This window comes from Colletotrichum spaethianum (assembly GCF_022836535.1).
Source record: "Colletotrichum spaethianum MAFF 239500 DNA, contig22, whole genome shotgun sequence".
Taxonomy (NCBI): domain Eukaryota; kingdom Fungi; phylum Ascomycota; class Sordariomycetes; order Glomerellales; family Glomerellaceae; genus Colletotrichum; species Colletotrichum spaethianum.
This window is the reverse complement of record NW_026054792.1, coordinates 217,787-237,394: the sequence shown is the minus strand read 5'-3', so window position 1 is coordinate 237,394 and position 19,608 is coordinate 217,787. Positions and strand designations below refer to the sequence as shown.

Here is a 19,608-nt window from a genome sequence, read left to right as displayed (position 1 = left end):
TTTTTCGAAGCTCGAGATGTTTTAGGTGGCACAAAGATGGGCAGATGGTGGTGCTCGCGGATGAGTCCATGGTGGTCCCAGGTGGCGAGAGCGGGCATGCGATGGCACGCAACATGGGACGTCAGTCCGTTCTCCTTGTGCCGTTTGGTGGTCCAGACGGGAGGCGGCATTGAGTTTGGAAATGTCGACCAGGTTGGGTGCAACCGTACGGGTGGTGGATTGGGGGACATGTGGATATTCGAATGTCTCTGAGTCTCCAGACGGGGGTGTGAGTGTCAGAGGGGAGATGCAGTACGTATTGAGACGCTCGTTTCTACAAAAAGAGGAGAAAGAGAGGGGGGTATGAGCCGGGGTGAGGGCAAAGGATGGGAAAGGGAAAACGGGCAGCCAGGAGAAGAAGATAGAGATAGAGAGAGATGGTTAAATCCTCTCCTACTCTCAATAAGATACTCCCGAGGAAGACACGAGAGAAAGTCATAAGGAGCGTGAAGAGGACCCCTTCTTTCCCTGACTGATGGGCGGAACGGATACTTGGGCCTGAAGGCCCTTGCCAGAATCCTTCTGCAGCTCACCTGGTGCGTTGGTTCCTTTGGTTTGGTTTGGTTTGGTTCGGTTCAGTTTGGATTGTTTTGGTTTGGTTCGAACGAATGGCTAGCGTCCATGCTTGCACCCGACCCAAGTGCACTTGTAGCATGTGCAGCAAACGCAAGTGGCTCTCGCTGGTTTCCTTTTCGCATCCTCTTTTCTTTCCAAACGTCGCTCTTTCCCACCTCTGGCGGCTGGTTTGATTTCCCCGCAAATCATTCGATTGGGTGACGTCGACAAGCGGGGGTCTGGCTGGCTTAGAGGCCGGCCGTCAAGTGGCTGCATACGCTAAGGCAGCACTAGACACCACGCTAAGAGGAGATACGTACCGGTGCGCACCGCGAAGGTGTCTTTGCTGGAAGCAACGCTGAGGCCATCTCGTCGGTGATTGGACGACGCATCTGCGAGCTCCTGCTAAGGCTAAGGGACGTGGACGAGAGCTTGCTCAGGTCAGGGTGGGTGGGTGGATGCTGCCGTAGCCTCCGCGCCAACCCTCTCAGGCTGGCCGGGGTCTGGCCTCTTTATGTGCCGTTCCTTGCCATCTTCCCCTCCACAGATTCTCCATTACCTACCACAGGCAGGTGCGGGTGCAGGTGCAGGTGCAGGTGCCGCTACCAGGAATAGCAAGAACGGGAAAGAGGAAGGGCAGGAAGGAGCAAGAAGGAACAGACAGAACAAGCAGCTAGGGGAGGGCAAAGAGGAAGGAGCAATCGCGAGCTGTCCGATTCTCTATCAAATAAGCCCTCTCGTCTCCATCCATTCCAGAATCACAACTTGGCAAGCCCCAGCGTAGCACAGTCAGTCAGTGAAACCCGCATTTGGTCCCTCCTCAATCAGCACATCCATCCTTGCATTGACATCAAACTCTCTCTCGATCGACTGCTCTCGCCCTCCACAAGACGACGAGTGCACTACATCAGCAACCCACCAAACCTACGCACATCACTGCGATAGTGTGCTCTGCCGCTCCGTCACTCAGCCGGTTAATCACTTCGTCATTCAGCCATTGTCCTGTTTGACCCCATACGTAGGCCCAATCTTCCTGGGCCTATCTTGCCATCTGCGCGTGTCTCCGTTTAACGTCGGGCGGTTCGCTTCTTCTGCAGACGCAGTCAAATCACCGCCAGAGGCATCGGCGGCGCTCTCAAACACACGCCGACCGGCCGACCGTCCGACACCGCATTTGCCTCTTCCCCACACGCACCCGCCATCCCACCATCACTTGCCTGTCCTGGGCTGAGCATTCCAGAGCGACCAGCCAGCCGCTGCCCGATGCCAAGCATCCCCCAAGCACACCCCTAAGCGTCCAAGCACACCATCTCAGCCAAACCACCACAGAACACCGCACATCCGCCCCCTAACTCTTGCCAGTACGCGCAAACCCTCTGGCCCTGCCAACCGGCTCCCCCCAAGCAAGCTCGACGTCACTCAATTTAGAGCTTCAACCCGCCTACTGTGCAAGCCCGCCGCGCAAAGAGACGCTTCGTCCGTCGATCCCCCGGCACAAACGAGCACAAAGACGATCAAGTCTCTCTTTCTGACTCCCACCAGCCAGCAAACCCCTTGATCGGCACTATCCCACGGCGCGCTACAGAGGTACGCTCGTCCCATCCCTGGCCCTCCTTGTGAGCAAGCCTTCGTAACCCGCCCTTAGTGTCACCCTAAATCAGTCCATCGGCCACCTCGATATATAACCGCCGTGTTCCACACATCCGCACCTGTCGAACGATCCCCCGTTCGATCCCTCTTTCGATTCTTCCTAGACCTCACCCCACACAAGACTCGCTCCGAAACACCAAACTTGGACTACCCTTTGACAACCTCAACAAACACTCTGACTACGACAGCCCTTCGACCGACTACATATACTGCACCCCCGATTCGCTTCTTCCAACTCTGCTCAACATGTCGACCGACAACTCAAACTCCAACAACCAGAACAACCAAAACGAAATGCATCGCCAGAGACGCGGTTCCGTTACCCAGCAGGCCATTGCCGGCCTTTTCAGAAGCAATTCTACTTCAAACGGAGCTGCTTTCCCTGGCACCAGCGACGCACAGAGACGGAGACTCTCGGTCTCCACCGGTCTCGGCCTTGCTGGCACCTCTCCTACCGCTGGCAGCGCCTTCAACTCTCTGAGACGGGGAAGTCTATCAACCAACTCCAATGACTCCATCGATGAGAACGCTATCGATGAGGAGGATATCCCCCCCAACGCCCGCACCGCGCCCACCACACCCTTTACTCGCAGAATGAGCTTTGGAGCTCAGGCAATGCGCACCATGCGCACTGGCGGTGGAAGCCCTGGATCAAACGGTAATAATCCACCACCCGTCTCTGCTACCCCCTTGCCCAGTACGCCTGCTTCCGACAGACGCAGCAGCATGCACCATTCTGCCCGGGGCAGCGGCTCAGTCGTAGATGCCACGCCGCCCAACACCTCGTCCATCGCGGCTGCTCTGTCGTCGGTCAGGCGTCGCTCTAGCAGCACTGCACAGGCAAGCACTGCACACAAGCAAAGATCCTCTTCTGACGTGTTCTCGCGCCCAGACCAAGGTTTCAATTGGTCCGAGCAGCTTAGGTCTCGCGCGGAAAGCTCTGTTCAGGGCCCGCGACCATCCTTTTCGTTTGGCTCTGGCCTTTCGTCGTCCCCTCCCCGCGGCATGAGCAACGCCGGTACCCATGATCGCCAGAAGTCCGTCTCCGAGATGCCTGCTCCTCCTGCTCAGGCTGCTACCATGAAGCCCAAGGCCCCTGAGCGGCCGAAGCCCGATGCCTTCCAGGAGCGCATCCTGAAAGGCGACTTTTACATGGATTGAAAAGTTCATGCGGGCAAGGCTACTATGATTGATGTTGCCATCGTAATCATCACCATACCCGATGGCTTCGCACTACACAAGCATGAATTTCCAACGGAAAACGAGAAAAAGACCATCAAGCGTTTCACCAGTATCGAGCGTTCTTCATCCTAGTCTGTTTATCTTTTACCTTGGGGGGTTACTCCCTGTGTCAACTTGACCCCACGTGGCGTTCGGCTGGTTGGTACAAAGCCTGGTTGCGGTTCGTTTTGGGCGGGGAAGCACCACACCACATGCACATGAGACCTCTGTCTCATATTTATCACGGAAGCGGAATGGAAGTGCAATTTCACAAGGAGTTCACACACGGCATGGGGAATTTGGGGAGGACGATCGCAGATTGCAAGACCTCGGGTTCCAAAACAAAAATTGGTCCGGAAAAAGACGTCTGACTTATTGCTTGCGGCCCATCACGGCGATTGCTGATGGTGTCGACACACTGACATGAGTATGTCTGGTGTATGGGAGGGGGGTAGTGTTACTGTATCGTTGCATCATTGGCCGTCACGCAGCAGCGAAGGCATCGGTACGGAGGATGGGGGCCATGGACGTTGACAGCGCAGCAGAGGGTGAAGTGTGCGAAACCATGGTTGTGTCTTTGAGGGGGCATGATAGGCACATGGCTCAGAGCAAGACGGAGTGGGGGCGGGTTTACAAAGGGCTGCGGGCACATCGCCCGAGATGAGAGGCGGATTAACGGCCGGTGACTAACGCCGAACTTAGCTACCCAGAGAAACACGCTCGGGCCCGAATGCAAAGTTTCGTGGTCTCGTCCAACAGCTTTTTTGTTGATAACCCGCTAATGGAAACGGGCATGGTGAAGATGTTGACAAAACATGTGAGAAGATGCAAAGAAGAACGAGTGCGCGTCTCGCTAGTCTCGGCACCTAACCTCCCCAAGCCTTCGTCAGCGTGGGATTTAGTATAAATGGGCCTCCATTCCGGAAGTTTGGTATCCCGTTCCCATTCGCCGAGGCAGGGATCGAGGTCTCTATAGGGAGCCGTGCCCCTAAGGAGGAGGAGGAGGCGGCGGCGGCGGCGAGCAGCTGTCATTCCTGGCAGGGCTGTGATATCACGCACTCGCGCACGCCAACCGTTGTCAAGTGCTGTACCGTCCCATCCGGGAGGCACGCGTCCATTTGTAAGATGGGCAATCTCAATTGCTCCCCTTCCTTCTTCCTTTCCCCACCCCCTCTTTTCCCTCCCACCTTTTCCAGCCAGGCCGACGAGCTGACAAGTCAACTAGACAAGTACAAGTACAGGGTCTCCCCGAGGTATCATGATGCGAAAAATACAGTTTTTTTCTTCTTCTTTTCGGCATGGGCAAGCTTTCCTTCCTTTACCCGCTGGACGGGAAAGAGGAAAGTCGGGGGGGAAGGGGGAGTCGACGCGAGGGGGGAGGTTTGAGATGTGAGGCATGTAGAGAGAATTGCGATTCAGCCGTCCCGTTTCGTTTTTCTTACCCCTCTCGCTGTTCCTAGGCGAGCCGTCGTAGTCCTCGCTCCCTCTGCCCCCGTGACCCTCAAATTCCTAAACAGGCCCTTGAGAGGTGTCAGAAAAGTAACTTTTTCTGGTCTTGTTTTCTTTTATTTGCTTGCCGTCTTCTGTCTCCCTTCGTTCGCGCCCCGTCTCGTTCCCTTTTGGTTTCCGAGGATAGACTGGCGCCAGTTGTTCCCAAGTGAATCGTTCGAGTCAGAAGTCATGACGTGTTTTGGTATGAGGGGATGGGGGAGGGGGATATCAGGGTATCGATCGTGGTTGTCTTGGACGTTGCGTCCTTGTAGGACAAGTGGAGGCGAGATGTTAGGTATAGATGGAATTCAGGCCGTCCCACGGCATCCAACCGTGACATCCGGCGGTTCCAAGCTCATCAGTTTGACGCCAGTCTCCCGAGATTTCTCTTCTGAGAAGTAAGAGAGCCAAAGACGCTAGGGACGCCAACATACTCCTTGCTTCGTAACACATGGCGGCTTTCACATGGGAAACATGGGCGGACCGGACGCTCCGGGCATCCCGTCGAAAATGTCCCCGAGCCCACCCATCCCGCTGAGCCAGGGATCCTGCGCCATGACGTACCGCATTCCGTTACTCAGACTCCCCGGGCTCGCGCCGAACCCAGTGGTGAATTCTTCGAGCGACAACCCCTCGGTGAAGCCCATGTCGAGGCCAATGTCCTGGAGGTCGAACTGCCAAGCCGGGTTCAGCCACGGCGCCGCAGCGTTGGGAACGCTTGGATTTGTGCTAGAGGTGGCATTGTCCATGGCGCCGCTGGACGCCGTAGTCGGGCCGGATCCCGGTCCGTCGAGCGGCGTGGGTGTCACGGCGTTGGGGTTGTATAGAAAGGATTGTCTTCCTGACGACGGCGGCGGATTCCATAGGATGTTGTTCGCCACACGGCCCGAGCGATCGTTCGTCGCGATTTCGGAGAGTAGGTGTAGCGGCGTGTTGGCCGCGGGGTATTCTTGCATCGTGGGGGAGCCGCTTGGTACGTCCGCTGCTGCTCCTCCGCAGGGGTCGGCTCTGTAGGTCGGGAAGCATGTGTAGACGCCGGGGTCTGCTCGGGCTGTGATGCCGCTGGCGCCGCAGGCGCAGGAGCACTTTTGAACGACGAATGAACCGCCTCCGGCGGCGCACCCACGGCCAGCCCTCTACTCTGCTTCAAGAACCAGCTCCTCAACATCACCAGCACCACCAGAAATTTGGCAGCCGGTCGACTCCGGTCATCCGAAGCCGCGGCGCGGAACTTTTCGAGGAGCGCGTCGAGGTAGTACTCCACTCTCATGTTATCCTTGTCAATCACCTTGCCCAACTCGGACCCGGGCGCCGTAGCGGAGAAGTACATCTTGATGAGTACGACAACGGCGTACGCGACACGCACAAAGTTGAAAACGGGCAGGCAGCGAATGCTGGGGACTTCCATTGCCAAAAATGCCTCAAAGATGCCGTCAATGGCGGACAGGCACGCTGAGAGGGCATTGATGTGGGAGGTTGTGAGTGTGAGGCTGGTCAGCATGTTGTCTTTGAGGGTCGCTGTGTCGAAGGGCGGGCGCATATCGTCCATTTGAGTGTGCAGGGCAATCTCGTGCATGTAGAGGGAAAGGACGTGGAAGGACATGCGGAGTGTTGCTGTCCGTGTTAGCCAAGGTCTTCAACGCCATCAGCCACAAAACCACTTACACTGCATTTCCTCCTTGGGTACAGAAGTGACATACTTCTCCAAATCCCTCTCCAGCATCCTCAGCGAATACTGCGTGCGCGAGTCTGTGATGTTGGGTACAATGGCCGGGTCGTCCATGGAAAACTGCATCCCAACCTCCTCGGCGAGCCGGTGCGTCCACACGAGGTGACAAAAGTATTTGTCCGTAGGCGCCGCGTCCGCCGACGTCTGCAGCACCTCCATCGACTCGGCCATGAAGGATGTCCACCGCACCAGATTCGGCCGGTGCAGCGCCATCGAGGTGTTCGCCGCCAAGAAGTACGCGGCCAACCACGCGCGCCGACACTCGATGGACGCCGGGTCCGGCGGTGACGCCCGCTTGAACGGGTGGTTCCGCCACTGGAACGGGACCAGCATCTTCCTCCCGGCCGTCCGCCGGCCCAGCCCGATGTCGAGCGCCATGACAGCGCCGATGTGCACGAGCTGGTAGAACTTGAGCTCTTCAAAGTGCTCGGGCGGCCAGTACCAAATCACGGCAACCTGCAAAGCTTGCACAATCTCCAGACTCTTGTCGCCTGTAATGATAATCTTCTCGGCAAAGATTTGCATCAGCTCCTTGACCAGCCTGCGCTGCACGTTGGGCGACTCGGACGACGCCGCCGACATGATGGCAAGGAACAGCAAAGGCTTCGTTTTCCGCGTCTCCTCGGCCGTCGTGCCAGCCGCGAATACCACTGCCGGCATATGCGGCATCATTTGCGTGTTGTACCGCTCAAACAGCTCCGCCGCCTTTTCGGCGCTGAGGATTCCGCGCTCCACGACGTCGGCGTAGTCGCTGCCCATGTGTATCGGCGGCGCTGGCCTGCCTCCACTACCGCTCTCTGTCATATCTCCTGGTGTGCTTCCGCGGTCCGAGAGTTTCCTCTTCTGCCCAGCGGCGGGTGGGATCAGGGTGTCGAACCGACCTCTATCTCCGCCGTGCAACTGTTGTTGGTCGAGCCCGAACCCGTCCGCGGCCATGCTTGGCGTCTCCGCGACGGTATTCGTACTCCAGTTCTTTGTCATGCCGTAATTGCCCCAACCCTGCTGTTTATATGGATTCTCATCCCTCGCTGCCGACACGCCCGTAGATGCACCACCACCGCTGCCACCAGCAGCAGCCGACGGCGCGGCGGAGCTTCCACGGGCCTGCAAGCTCGCCGTCAATGCATCAATCTTCTTCTCCAGCTCCGCAACCCTGCTATCCGTCTTCTTCTGCCTCTTTCTTGTTGGCATCGTTACCACGCAATTTCTCCCGGCCTTTTTGCATCGTTTACACGGACCCTCGGGGTCGTTCGGGTCCGGCTCGCATCGCACTTTCAGCCCACGGCACGCCTCGCAGGCGCGCGGCCTCTTGGGATCGTCGGAGTTCGTGCCGTGTAGCGCATCGTGCTGCGGTGTCTCGCCACTCGATCCACCGCCGTGGCCGGAGTGAGGCGACTCGGGCGATTCGGGGTGGTGTTGGTGTTGTTGGTGATGAACATGATGACCCTGCTCTTGTCCCTGCGCCTGTTCCTGGTGTCGCTCGGCCGCGCCGCCACCGTCGCGCGCCGCAGCTGTTCGAGGACCTCCGTCTAGGCTGTTGCTTCCGGGGCTCAAGGGCTCCGCGCTTCGTAGTGCTGGGTCAAGGACTGCGGCGCCGTTGTCCATCATGAGCTCGGCGAGGTGCGGTGGTATGGGTTAGTATCGGATGATCGGTGACGGCGACAGAAAATACCGACTTTCGCTCGGGGTGCATTGGGGCCGATGTGGGAAGTGCCGATACTTCCGACACTACATAACGAATATTAGTCAGCTTCAGGCCGTCGCGTTACCCACGATGCCGAGGTCTGGGTTTCCCGTTCGTGCCGTGGAACAAAAGCGCAGACCTGGCAAGTCTGATACCATACAAAAAGCCGTGACCTCAATTTTCATCACAGAGCTGCGAGTTGATGAAAGATTTCACGATATTTTCAACAAACTAATAATCCAAAGATGTATTGCACCCACGCTAAATGCAAACCTGGAAACTATGAGACCAAACTGCCAGACGCAGTTCAATGCCTTCAACGCCATGCTGGAATTCGCGAATCAGAGCACACATGGACCGCCCAGGGCTTCCTGCGAGGCAGTCGCGCCTTGGAAAGCCGACCGTCTGTGTCCCTATGATACAAATCTTGTCCCTGAAATGGCCCGCCGGTCCCCCATTCCCCCAGGGTAGCATCATCGTCTACGGCGGTAAACCCATCCCAGCTCATCTAAGCCTTCTCTCATAAACATAAAAAATTCGGAAAACAGCTACGATTGCGAAGGTAGCGATCGGTATTAAATAGTATGTGGAGCGCTTGGCGCCGGTCCGGAATGGTGTGATATGTTCGGGTATATTGGCGCCATCATGTCGTCCATGCCCGTCAGGCTTGCGGTAACAAAAATCAAAACTTGAATAAAAGGTGCAAGGCATGGTATCAACGCTGCGTTTGAACGAATGGGTATGTTGAGGAGTAATTGGGTAGAAACGAGAATGAGAAGAGCAAGTAGGTGGCAGGATGACCTGACTTAAAATTGCGTCTCCTCTCGTAGTCGGCTCTTGGAGCTCTGAGGGTTCAGGCCAACCACGTTTCCCATGAAGATGGCACTTTCGCGTCTTTTTTGCTGGTCGTATCCGGCAGAACCGTTATCGTAGCCGCGACCCGGTCCATGGTACCCATTGCTCTGGTATCCTTGTGGCAGATACTGCGGCTCATACGCCGTGGAACGATTGGTTGGATAATTCGGCGGGGGGTGGGCGACGATCGGGCACTTTGAAGATCTTGCAACAAGGGCGGCGGCGTGCCACTTGTCCTTTGCTGGCCCGTCATGGCTTCCAAAAGTCTTTGACGATGCGGTGACTGGCTGGACCCAGCTGAAGTCGAAGGACGCGCATGCTGCGACGTGTCATAAGAAGGTCGAGAGGGAAGCCCATTGTTCATGGACGGCAGGGAGCCAGATCTTTCACGACCCGACTCTGCTTCCGCGAACGAGGAGGGCAGCTCATACTCCTCGGGCTCCAGGCCAAAAATGCCAAAGTAATTCTGCAGAAGCATGGCAAAGACCGGCGCTGGTATGTTCAACGTCGGCGAGAACACAATCCCCACATTGCGGACCGTCATCTTGTTCATGTCTGCGTTGTTGATGATCTTGATCAAGAAGGCGATCAGGTACTTCAGTAAGGTAGCATTTGCCTGCGGTAGTCTCTGAACCAACTCGGACAGGGCAGCAATCTTTTCCTTCTGTCCCGACATCTCCGTTACTGCCAGGAACTCTAGGTGAAGGTCACGGGTGAGTATGGTCGTCGGAAGTTCGCGGAGGTAGAGTTTCAGCAACGAGGCAACGGCGTGGATATCGTAATAAGTTTCGTCGGTGACCAAGTTGACGTCTCCCTCAGTATTGAATCGCTCACGAAGCTGCTTAATGACGACATTTGAGCCGCTCAGACGGAAAATACCCTCCTCAAGAATAGCATTCTTGGCATCCAGGTACTGAATGCAACGGTACACAACGGCCGGCAATGGCACATTGATATCGACAGGGTGGCTGTATCTGACCGCTTCGGCTAGCGGGGCTCCGAATGCCTGACGGATGGGGCCCTGGTAGCCGCCCTGAGGAGGCGTCGACGATCCTCCTTCACTTCCGCCGAATAGCGAGTCCTGGCCGTCAGACGAGGATCTCGTCTTGGGACCGAAGCCAAAGAAGCTGCGTTTCTTCATCTTCTTCTCCTCGTTGGCCGGAACCCCGAGTCCAGCCTTGTTGCCCCACTGGGCGGAGTCTGCAATGACTTGCATGTCTCGCGGAGCGGAAATCATCATAGACGGCTGAGAAGACATTGTCATCGCCTCGGCAGGATGAAGGTTCTCCGGCATGTGCCCGGCAGTTCTGGGCCGTGCAGGAGCGCCGTGATGCGGGAGATCACCTTGGGACGTAGCGTCATACCTAACACCTATGAGCCCGTCAGACTCGGAGGGCTGATGTTGTGAGGCCGTCTTCTTGTATCGCTGCTGCTTCTTCTTTTCGGCACGCTCCGCCGTGCCCGAACCTTGACGGTCTTGCGCATGATGCTTCGTAGTGTGGCTCTCATCCTCTTCGGGGTCTTTGTAGTCGATCCATCTAAGCAAGGCATCTACCCACTGATCTCTTTCCTTATCGTTCTCGGCGCAGAGTACGTGCTTTACGTGGCTGCTCGAGTCCTTTTTCTTCGGCTCCAGAATCAGAAATGCGTGGCGATATTGATTGTCCATGTCGTCTGAGTTGGCTGACTGTTGGGGCGACTGGTTCTCATTGCTTTGGGATTGCTTGCCAATTTGTGCACTAGGTAGCTTGATTGTACCGAGGTGGGCGCCTCCCGGTGTTTCGTAATACTTCAGATGAGGACCATCAAGAACGAAGAAGCGTGCCTTCCAGCCGCCAAAATTCTTCCCTCTCTTAGTGAGATAGCCGGTTCTGAAAGGACGACCGCCCGGTCCCGACTTGACCTTGGCTTCGACCATGCTCTCCATCGAGCCAGCATCATCGGCGTTGGGGGGCAGTGTATGAGTTGACAGGTATTTGCAAAGCTCGATGGCGCTCGCAGTGTCCAGGGGTGTATCCAAAAGCTCTTCCAAGTAATGATCTAAAGCGATCCGCCGGGCGTCAAGCTTGGCAGGTGCATGTCCGCTAAAGAGCGACCTCTCCGGTGTCTTTGCGGTAAATGCAGAACATTGTTTGAGTCTCTGGTCCAACTTAGCGAGCGACGCCGAGTCCTTCTCTACACGCCAGAGCTCACCAGGCTCAGAGCGTGAGAATATGGCAAGGGTGAAGACCGGATCCTCTTCCAGTTGTGTCAGGGACATCAAACTTGCGCGCGATGGCTTCATGCGTGAGGACGCAACCTTGACTCGGATTGTAGGCAGGACGTTAGGCGGAAGCAGCAGATCAGGGTATTCTTCGGTAACAAATCCTTTGAAGATGCGGCCGCGCTCAGTCGGGCTTCCGCGGCTCTTATCGCTGGTTGAGTCCCATCCCTTCTTGACAATGTTCAGCGGTTGGGGGCTCTTAAGCTCCATGGGCTCTGCTGGCGTTTGAAGGGAGTGACCTGGAGGGAGAGGAATTGGCTGACGTGGTGGTCGAGGCGATAAAGGCGCGGCAGGGAATGATGATATACTGGCTGCTGGGCTGTCTGTTGTCGAGGCCCCTAGCGGACGGGGGCTGGAAGGCAGACCAGGGCTGAGGAGCGGAGCTTCGAGATTGCTGACGCTCAGAACGTCAGCGAGCGAAGCCGGAACGTTGTCGCGTTGCATTCGTTTGGGAGGGCTTGGTGGCAACTCCGTAGGGGCATCCGAGATCGCATGTGTTGGTGTGCCCGTTAAGCTCTTTTTCGACAAGCTCCTCCTCTCAGCCTCTTGGATGGCTAAAATCTCCCTGTCGTGGTCATCCTCCTCGCGCGTCCTACGTCGACCACGTTGCTCAGTCAGGATTTCATTCACTTCTAAAAGGTCGTCGAAGTCGGACTCGCTGTCTTCGTCTTCGCGGGTAGGTTGAGTCTGGCCCTGGAGCTGCAAGGGTGCCGGCGGGGGTTTGCGTGGTGGCGGCGCAGGGAACTGTGATAGGCCTTCATCGGCATTGGACACAGACTCGGAGGCCACCGGTGGCTTTGGCGGAGGCATGCTTGGGGGTTGGCTTGGTAGGCTTCGGGATGGTGGTAGGCCCATGTTGATCGGGATATCCATGATCTCTTCAGCCTCGAGCTCCCTCCTAGCCATCTCCGCAGCGTGCTCCTCTGCATCGTGGTTAAACTGGTCGTAGGCGTGCTCGTGTGCCTTGGGCATCTCGTGTGATGGATCCAGCAATTCACCCACGGCTGACGGGGGGCCATTCGGCTGGTCTGCTGGAGGTGTGATTGGGTAGGGTGCCATGGCCATATCCACAGGGGAGTGCTTCTGGCTGTCGGAATCCAGAGTAGGGGAATCCGGTGCCACAACCTGCCGCTCCTTGGGGCACTGACATCGACTGTCGGGATTCCTTTGCTCATGGGCATTTTGAGAACTTTGCTGGCGGATTTGGATCCGTCGGCACCCGCCGGTTCTGATATCGACATGACCTCCTTCAACTTCTTTCTGTATTTCTCCTTGTCCTTTAACGCTCGCTCCAGATCCTTGTTGAGACCCAGGATCATGGCTCTCTGCTTATCGACGAGGCGCCATAATTGTGCGTTTTGTTGCGACTGGGAATGCTTTTCTTTCAAGAGGTATTGGATCACCGCCTCCGGACTGCCCGCCGTCTTGATTAGCGCCGCAATGTCTGTGGTGTCAGACTGGCTCGCAGTCGCCCCCCTTTGGGACTGCGATTTTGTCGAGATGGCTGAAATGGTAGAGTCCATGGAAGAGTTGCGCGGGGCGCCCTTGCCTGGCTTGGACCGCGCTGCAGCGGCCGAGCCCCCGAAGTAGACATTGGAGATCGGAGCGAGCCTGCGAGAGGCCTCGAGGTCAGAACGGGCTCGGAAGAGCTTCGATGGTCATTCGTGGGCAGTGGTGATATTCTCGGTCTACTGTGGCTGGCTGCTGTCAGTTGTGTTACACATGGCGGCGCGGGGAGTGATGGCCGGGCTGTCAAATCGGAAGATAGAAACAGGGCGCACACATACCGCCGTGTGCTGCGTTCGGGTATCGATGAGCTGGACGAATCACTTTGGTAATATGTCTGCGGCTCTCCTGAAAGGTCTACCGGCGAGCGGAGATCGTCCGTAGGTGTCGTGACGATGTCTGGAAGGGTTCGGGAGCGTTGCTTGTATGGATTCCCAGCTGGTGGGAAAAAGGATGATGAGCGAGGCGAAAAGGGACTCGTCGGGGAAGTGACGGCGGTAGTCTCGTGGAGTGGGCTGGGTATCGGGCGCCGAGGGATCTATAGGGTGGAGGAGGGCATCAGTTAATGTGCTGCCAGGCCAAAGTCGTGTGTTGAGTCCCACAATGGAGCAGGATGGACGGCAGCTAAAGAAGTCGGCGCAAAACGAAAAGCCAAAAAAAAGAGCCGTGAAGCGCCAAGACGATGGCACACGATATCCTCGCAGACCGGTGACCAAGAGAGAGAAGAGTGTGGGTGAGTGCTCTCTCGCTCTTTCGCGCGTTGAGAAACAGTCGTGGGCGTGGGATAGGCAAGCGACTCGTAGGTCTCTGTCACTGGGGGTGTTTTTTATTCCTTACTGCGGGCGTAGGAAAGTTAAGGTAGTAGGATCAAGGAAGAAAAGAAGTGGCAGCGGCAGCGACAGCGAGAAAAAGCAAGACGCACAGCGACACAATAGAGAGAAGCAGACAGGCAAACTGGGAGCGAAGCAAAGCAGAGCAAAGAGTGGACCATTTCTTCTTTGGTAAGCAGCGCCAGTGGAGGCAGTGGAACGTACCTTGGAGATGGAGTAAGAAGAGGGCTGGTGGTGCTGCTGGGACTGTGACTGGCAGCGGTGGTGGTGGTACCGATGCTAATGCTTGCAGGATCAGATGCCGGGATCAAGAGGCCTGTCGTGGGGCTATCCTTGGAAGAAGGAGAAGAGTGAGAGGAGACATCTGCGACCTGGAGTCGGTGAAGAGGGTGTTTTTGGTGAGGGAGGCGAGGGTGATGAGTGCCAGGAGCACCGGCGAGAACAGGAGAATCGGTGGATTCGGTAACGGCAGGGCGACCAGATGTGGAAGAAGTCGAACCAGAAACATCAGAATCTGAAGTTGAGCCCTGGGCACTCTGAGTCTGGAGCGCAAGCTGCGACATGGTGGGCAATGCGACGGGAAGACAACTGGCCGGCGGTTCAACTGGGGGGGTGAGGGGGTGGGTGTGCAGGGTCAGAGCTTAACGCAGGACAACCTCGCAGCGGTTTCGAGATGCCTGGATGACCCTGACTGCCGTTGCATATAGTTAACCGGCCTCTTTCTTGTCGTGTGTGTATCCGTACTGCGTAGTGTGTTTATTTATGTTTCTTGGGAGCGAGCGAGCCCCGAGGGGACAAAGGACCGGGAAGCGCAGGGAAGTGATCAGGTGTACCCAGGTAAGCGATTGAGGTTAGCCAGTCGGACAGCAGCGATGAGATGGATGCGAATCGGGGTGCGACTGGTAGATGGTGTCGTGTTGTAAGGCGGCCAGAGCAGGACAGCAAGGCAAGGCGAGGTGAGATGAGGAAGAGTTGGAAGAAGAGGTCGTAGTCTTGCCGGGACAGAGAGCAGATCAGATCAGATGAATGGCGTCCACCAGTGAGTGTCCTAAGGGAGGGAGGGGCCGCCCTTTGCCGTACCCAATGTGCTTTGTGGGAGGAATGCCCCAAGCTGTGTGTGAACGAGACAAGTGCCCGTTGTCTTGAGCTGGCGTATGCGGGCGTGGAGTGAGTGTTGCCGGGGGCGCGGACGGTAAAAACGCCAACCAAGAAACTCAGTTCTCGGGAAGGTGGGGAGTACGCAACTCGCAAGGTTGAGAGCAAAGTGAGGTCAGGGAGAGGATGTGGCTGTTAGCGTTAGCGAGGTGTAGGTTTTCTGGTGGACAATGCAATGCAATGCGAAGCTGGGCCAGGCCAGGACAAAGGTGGCCAGCGCTGAGATGTAAGGACTCGGTTTGTCAATGAAGGGGACCCCTTATTCCCCGTCTTGCCGTTCCTGGTAACGAGCAAAGGGAGGCTGATTCGTGTCCGTAGCAGCTGCTGCAGACAGTGACAGTCGAATCTCAGGGTTGGACGGCGCACAGGAAAGAGAAGGCCCTGGAGGGAAGCATTCGAACATCAGTTCAGTCCATTCCACGACAATAGTGCGTCCCTCCCACCCACCGACAACTAGAGTAGCGGCCTCGGCGGCATTCGCTTCGTAATGCGTGGGTGATTGCAGCAGGAGCAGGGACATACATCTGAAGGTTAAACACAACAAGGTGCCGGGGAATAAAATGGACGGCCGTGGTGGTGTGTGGTGCCGTGGTCGTGGATGCAACCAAGAGCCAGGTGCTTACCGGGGGTGGTGGGGGTACCTTTGCTCGCCTCTTCTGCAGTCACGGTACTTCTGGCGGAGCGATAATGACGAAGGATGGGGAGAGGATGATGGTTGGGATACGTAGGCTCGGGATTGGGTGCAGGTTCAGTCCTCTGAGTGGGTGCAGCAGCGCGGTAACCCAGCAGGGATGCCGAATATGTGGTTCCCGGATGGGTGTGCGGTGAGTAAGTGAGCGAGCGAGCGAGCGTATGTATGGTTCTTGTGTCTGCATCTGCCGCTGCAAGATGTCGCCAGAAAGAGATGGGTGCAGTTGGAAATGGGGTTTTGACGATTCCTGCTGGCTGCTGCAGGTGCTGTTTGTTCCTGTCCAGGGCTAGGTATTGCCACTGCCTTCAGGGGTTGGACGTGATGGTGAGATGGCAAGAAAGGAAGGAAGGAAATTAGTGGCAGGACCCTCCTGTCTTCCGGGGACGAGGCGCACAACACGAAAGCAGAACAGAGACGGATTAGGTTGGCATTCGGCAAAAAGAGTATGTGATGCATCATCAGCATTGACCTTGAGGCATCATTTACGTTTCCTTGCAGTGTGCATCCATCACTCTCGTCCTGATCATCACCCGTTGCCGTGCCACCCTTCTCTCCTCCTGCTCCTCCTCATCCTCTCCTCCTTCGCCTCTAGCATAAGAGCGATGGCCACATCGTCTCGGACGGCCGCAACCCCATGACTTGACTTTGAGACGGACCGGGGAGAAGATACTGACAAATAACACTATTGAACATGCGATGCTTTGCTGCCCGAGGGTTGCCAGCAAATAGGGGTTTGCGCTGTTAACGAACAAGGTATTCGTCCCCGAACCCTGCTGGCCTTTGTCTTTTAGCTGCCGTGCTAAGGGCATTTTAGTCTTGGGGCTTCAGAGGGGAGGAAACAACTTAATCTCCCGGCCGTCGGACAGCCGGCTAATCATAATAAAAACGGCCCCGACGGTCTGTTTTGGGACCTGCTGAGGTGCCGGCAGCAAGCAAGGAAATGGTCTGTTGACAACCGACAACATCGCGCCGGGCCTCCCCAAGTCACATTGTTGTAACTATCATGCGGCATTGTGGGAGACTGTACATGCGGAAACACCTCGGTCAAGGAGTGCCGTTGCTTTTCCATCTGTCACCTTCCTTTCGTACCAGGTTATCGACAAGTGAGGGAGGAAAGGAGCTTACTGAGCAGCAGCCAGACCACGTCCCGCGCCTGCCTCATCTCGGTTGAGTTGCATCTCGGTCTCGTCCTCTCCAACCAGGAGCATTCGACGAAACAGGACAGCGAGGAGGAGACCATTCATTGTTGCCTCGGCCACGAGTGACCAAGACCAATTCCAATTCCCTCTGTGACAAATGCAGATGATTTGAGTGTAGCTGCATCGCCGAAAACATGCCCCGTTCCCGACTCCTCTCATCTCTTGCTCGTCTTGCACCTCCCCTACAGCCACCGACTCCCAGCTCCCACATCAGCCACGTGTGCCAGCTGCTCGTCGAGCCCACTAAATGTGCCCTCGAAGCATGTCATCCCACGCCCGGGACGCTCACCATGATAATCCCAATCTGGTCTTGACATTCCACTGCTCGCACCTCGGCCTCGGAGCCGACGCCAGTCAGTCCTCCTCTTCCACCACCCACCCGCCTGGAAGTTTAACGCAAGGTCTCCCTCCGGCTCCCTTCCATTTTTCGCAACCTTGTCGCGTACCAACACTGTCTCGGGCCCTGTCCCGGCTCGACCTTTCGAGGCCGGAAAGTATCTCACCCTCCTCAGTTCGACTCGACCCGAACCCAGCCCAATAAACTATCGGCAGCCAACGCAGGTAACAGCTCGTGGTTGTGCAACTAACTCCCCGTACCGCCGAGGCATCGCTGTGCTGTGCTGGGCACGATAAGGCTACATGGCCATCTCGGCCTCCATCTCCGAGACATCGGCTTGCTTGAAACAAACCTGTCTACGTACAACGATGCATTACTAACCTCTGGGGAATAAACGCCTGCCAACTGTCAGCCATCTTTCTCTTTCCCTATCCGGTGTACAAACTCATCCGCGTCCGCTATCCACTCGGCGGGTTTGCGCCGGTTAAGCCCATTGCTGTCCAAGTCACCGAACTTTAGAATCCCCCGCAGCGCCGACTGCCGCCCTGCTTAACCAACTTTTTGGCTTTTGCAATGCGCCTCGCCTTGTTCTCGGCACCTGGCCTTTCCCGCAGTCCCCGCGGCTCCCGTCACTCTTCTCAACCAACACGTCTTGCGCGATTCCTTCATTTCATCCCTGCAAGGCACGGGTGCCGTGGTATCGTGGCCCGCACGCACTCCCCAGGTTCTTGACGCCACGGCCCAAGGCCTTAATCAATTTCGGGATCAGGGGCCTTTGGCTGCCTTCCTCCAATCAAATCCCTTGCCTCTTTGGCGTATTTGTGGTCTTGTCCTTTTCGGGACACTGGAATCCCGGACCTTTCCAGCCTCCACCGGTGGAATCAGCTCCGTCAACTTCAAGGGAGGCCAGGCCTGGGAACCAAGCGTGGTCCGGGCAGCCCCCAACGCCTAGCTTCTTTTTTTGGTCGAACCTGCCCGGGATGAGATAGAGAAAGAAAACTGCGGACTTTGGTGTACCGTAGGATCCATCAAGAACTGGGATTCGGGGCCTCATATCGAGAGTTCCCGGCCAGAGCTTCTCCACGTCCCCCGTGCGCTGTCACATTTGACACGCCATTCACATCGCGCGCCGGTGGTGTTTGTTCGACGTGTTGCCTGTCTATGGAAACAGCGAACCCCCGCAGCGTCCACAAGTGGTTCGAACGCAGTCTGCCACGTCGCACAGCGTTACACTCGTCTATATCACTCCAGCTCCTCCTGTGCTCTCGTTCGATGCCCTCCGTCTGATTTCGAGAGCGAGGGTGAGGGTTTTCTTGATGTCGCTGCCTCGAATGACTTAGCATAGTCATGTGTCATGCAGGAGGCGGCATCTCTGCTGCAGGTACCGACACACCTTTCACTAGCAGAGTGCTTGTGCTGGGCCAGAACTAGTCGCATCAAAGCACTGACGGGGGAATATCATGGGCTGCTTTCCTCCGTCATTCCCATCACGTCGTCGATACCTGGTTCGCTAGCTCGACGAAAGGATCAATCCGTGAAGAGAACAACACGCGCAGCATGCGTCAAGTACCAAGCCGATAGCTCCAGGAGGGCCGTTTTCGAAAGCCTCGACTTACCGGGTCATGGTCGCCCATCACCACTGCCCATCTCTCCTTCCGCAATGCCGTGTCCTTGCTGTTAGGTACCTTCCCGATCGATTGCGCCATCGTGCAGGTGCTCAAACCTCTCGGCCATGTCTGGCATCCTGCCTTCCCCAGAGTGATAATCGCCTTGGCAGACCCCAATGGCAAGCTCCCTCAACTAGCTCTCTGGCAAGCCAATAATCATGTCCTGGCCCAAACCCCCCATGCCCACGAAAGTCGAGAGTGTTGTGCCGCACTGACAGATCTCTCCGCCAGCACTGGCAGTGCTTTTTCCAACGCAACAGGTCTTAATTACACGCAGCTTCGGCCACAAGCTTACGGCTGGTGCTCGGTCCAAGGCTACCGCCACAAACTGACGGCTTTGTAATGTCGCACATCATCTCGCATGCTCTTATTGGGACCTCGTCTTTGCCCAAACACGAAGAAACGGAAGGGACGTTGAGATCCGATGAAACGGTGCAATGGTTCTCGCCGAACCGGCTCGTCCAGAGGCTGTTTCGACCTAGCTGACCGCGCGCAAAGGATCGAAGAACGAGCAACCAACATTCCATTTTCCTCCAGCTTCACTCGTCGGCGGGCAGCGGTTCCTACACTCGCAACCCTCCCAGCCGTCCGTGTTGTGTCATCCTTTGAACTCTGACCCGAGCGCCTGGGGAAACAACGACGAAACCTTTCCCGCCCGGGATCGTTCATTGCAGCCCTCCTGGATGGTGGCGCTCCGACAGTAACTTTCTTCCAGTCAAATGTTCTCTCGAAAGAC

General features: G+C 56.6%; 2 protein-coding genes across 2 annotated transcripts; one reads left to right on the top strand and one right to left on the bottom strand.

Annotated features, from left to right (window-relative positions):
- Window positions 1–2,490: 2,490 nt before the first annotated feature.
- ColSpa_08287 (uncharacterized protein) lies at window positions 2,491–3,405 on the top strand (the record flags this gene model as incomplete). The annotated part of the gene is made up of 1 exon (XM_049274499.1): window positions 2,491–3,405. One exon carries the CDS (start codon window positions 2,491–2,493, stop codon window positions 3,403–3,405), a length of 915 nt encoding a protein of 304 aa, XP_049130456.1.
- Window positions 3,406–5,417: 2,012 nt separating this feature from the next.
- ColSpa_08286 (transcriptional regulatory protein DEP1) lies at window positions 5,418–8,290 on the bottom strand (the record flags this gene model as incomplete). Its single annotated transcript, XM_049274498.1, has 3 exons — window positions 5,418–6,041; window positions 6,062–6,570; window positions 6,622–8,290. 3 exons carry the CDS (start codon window positions 8,288–8,290, stop codon window positions 5,418–5,420), a joined length of 2,802 nt encoding a protein of 933 aa, XP_049130455.1.
- Window positions 8,291–19,608: the final 11,318 nt, after the last annotated feature.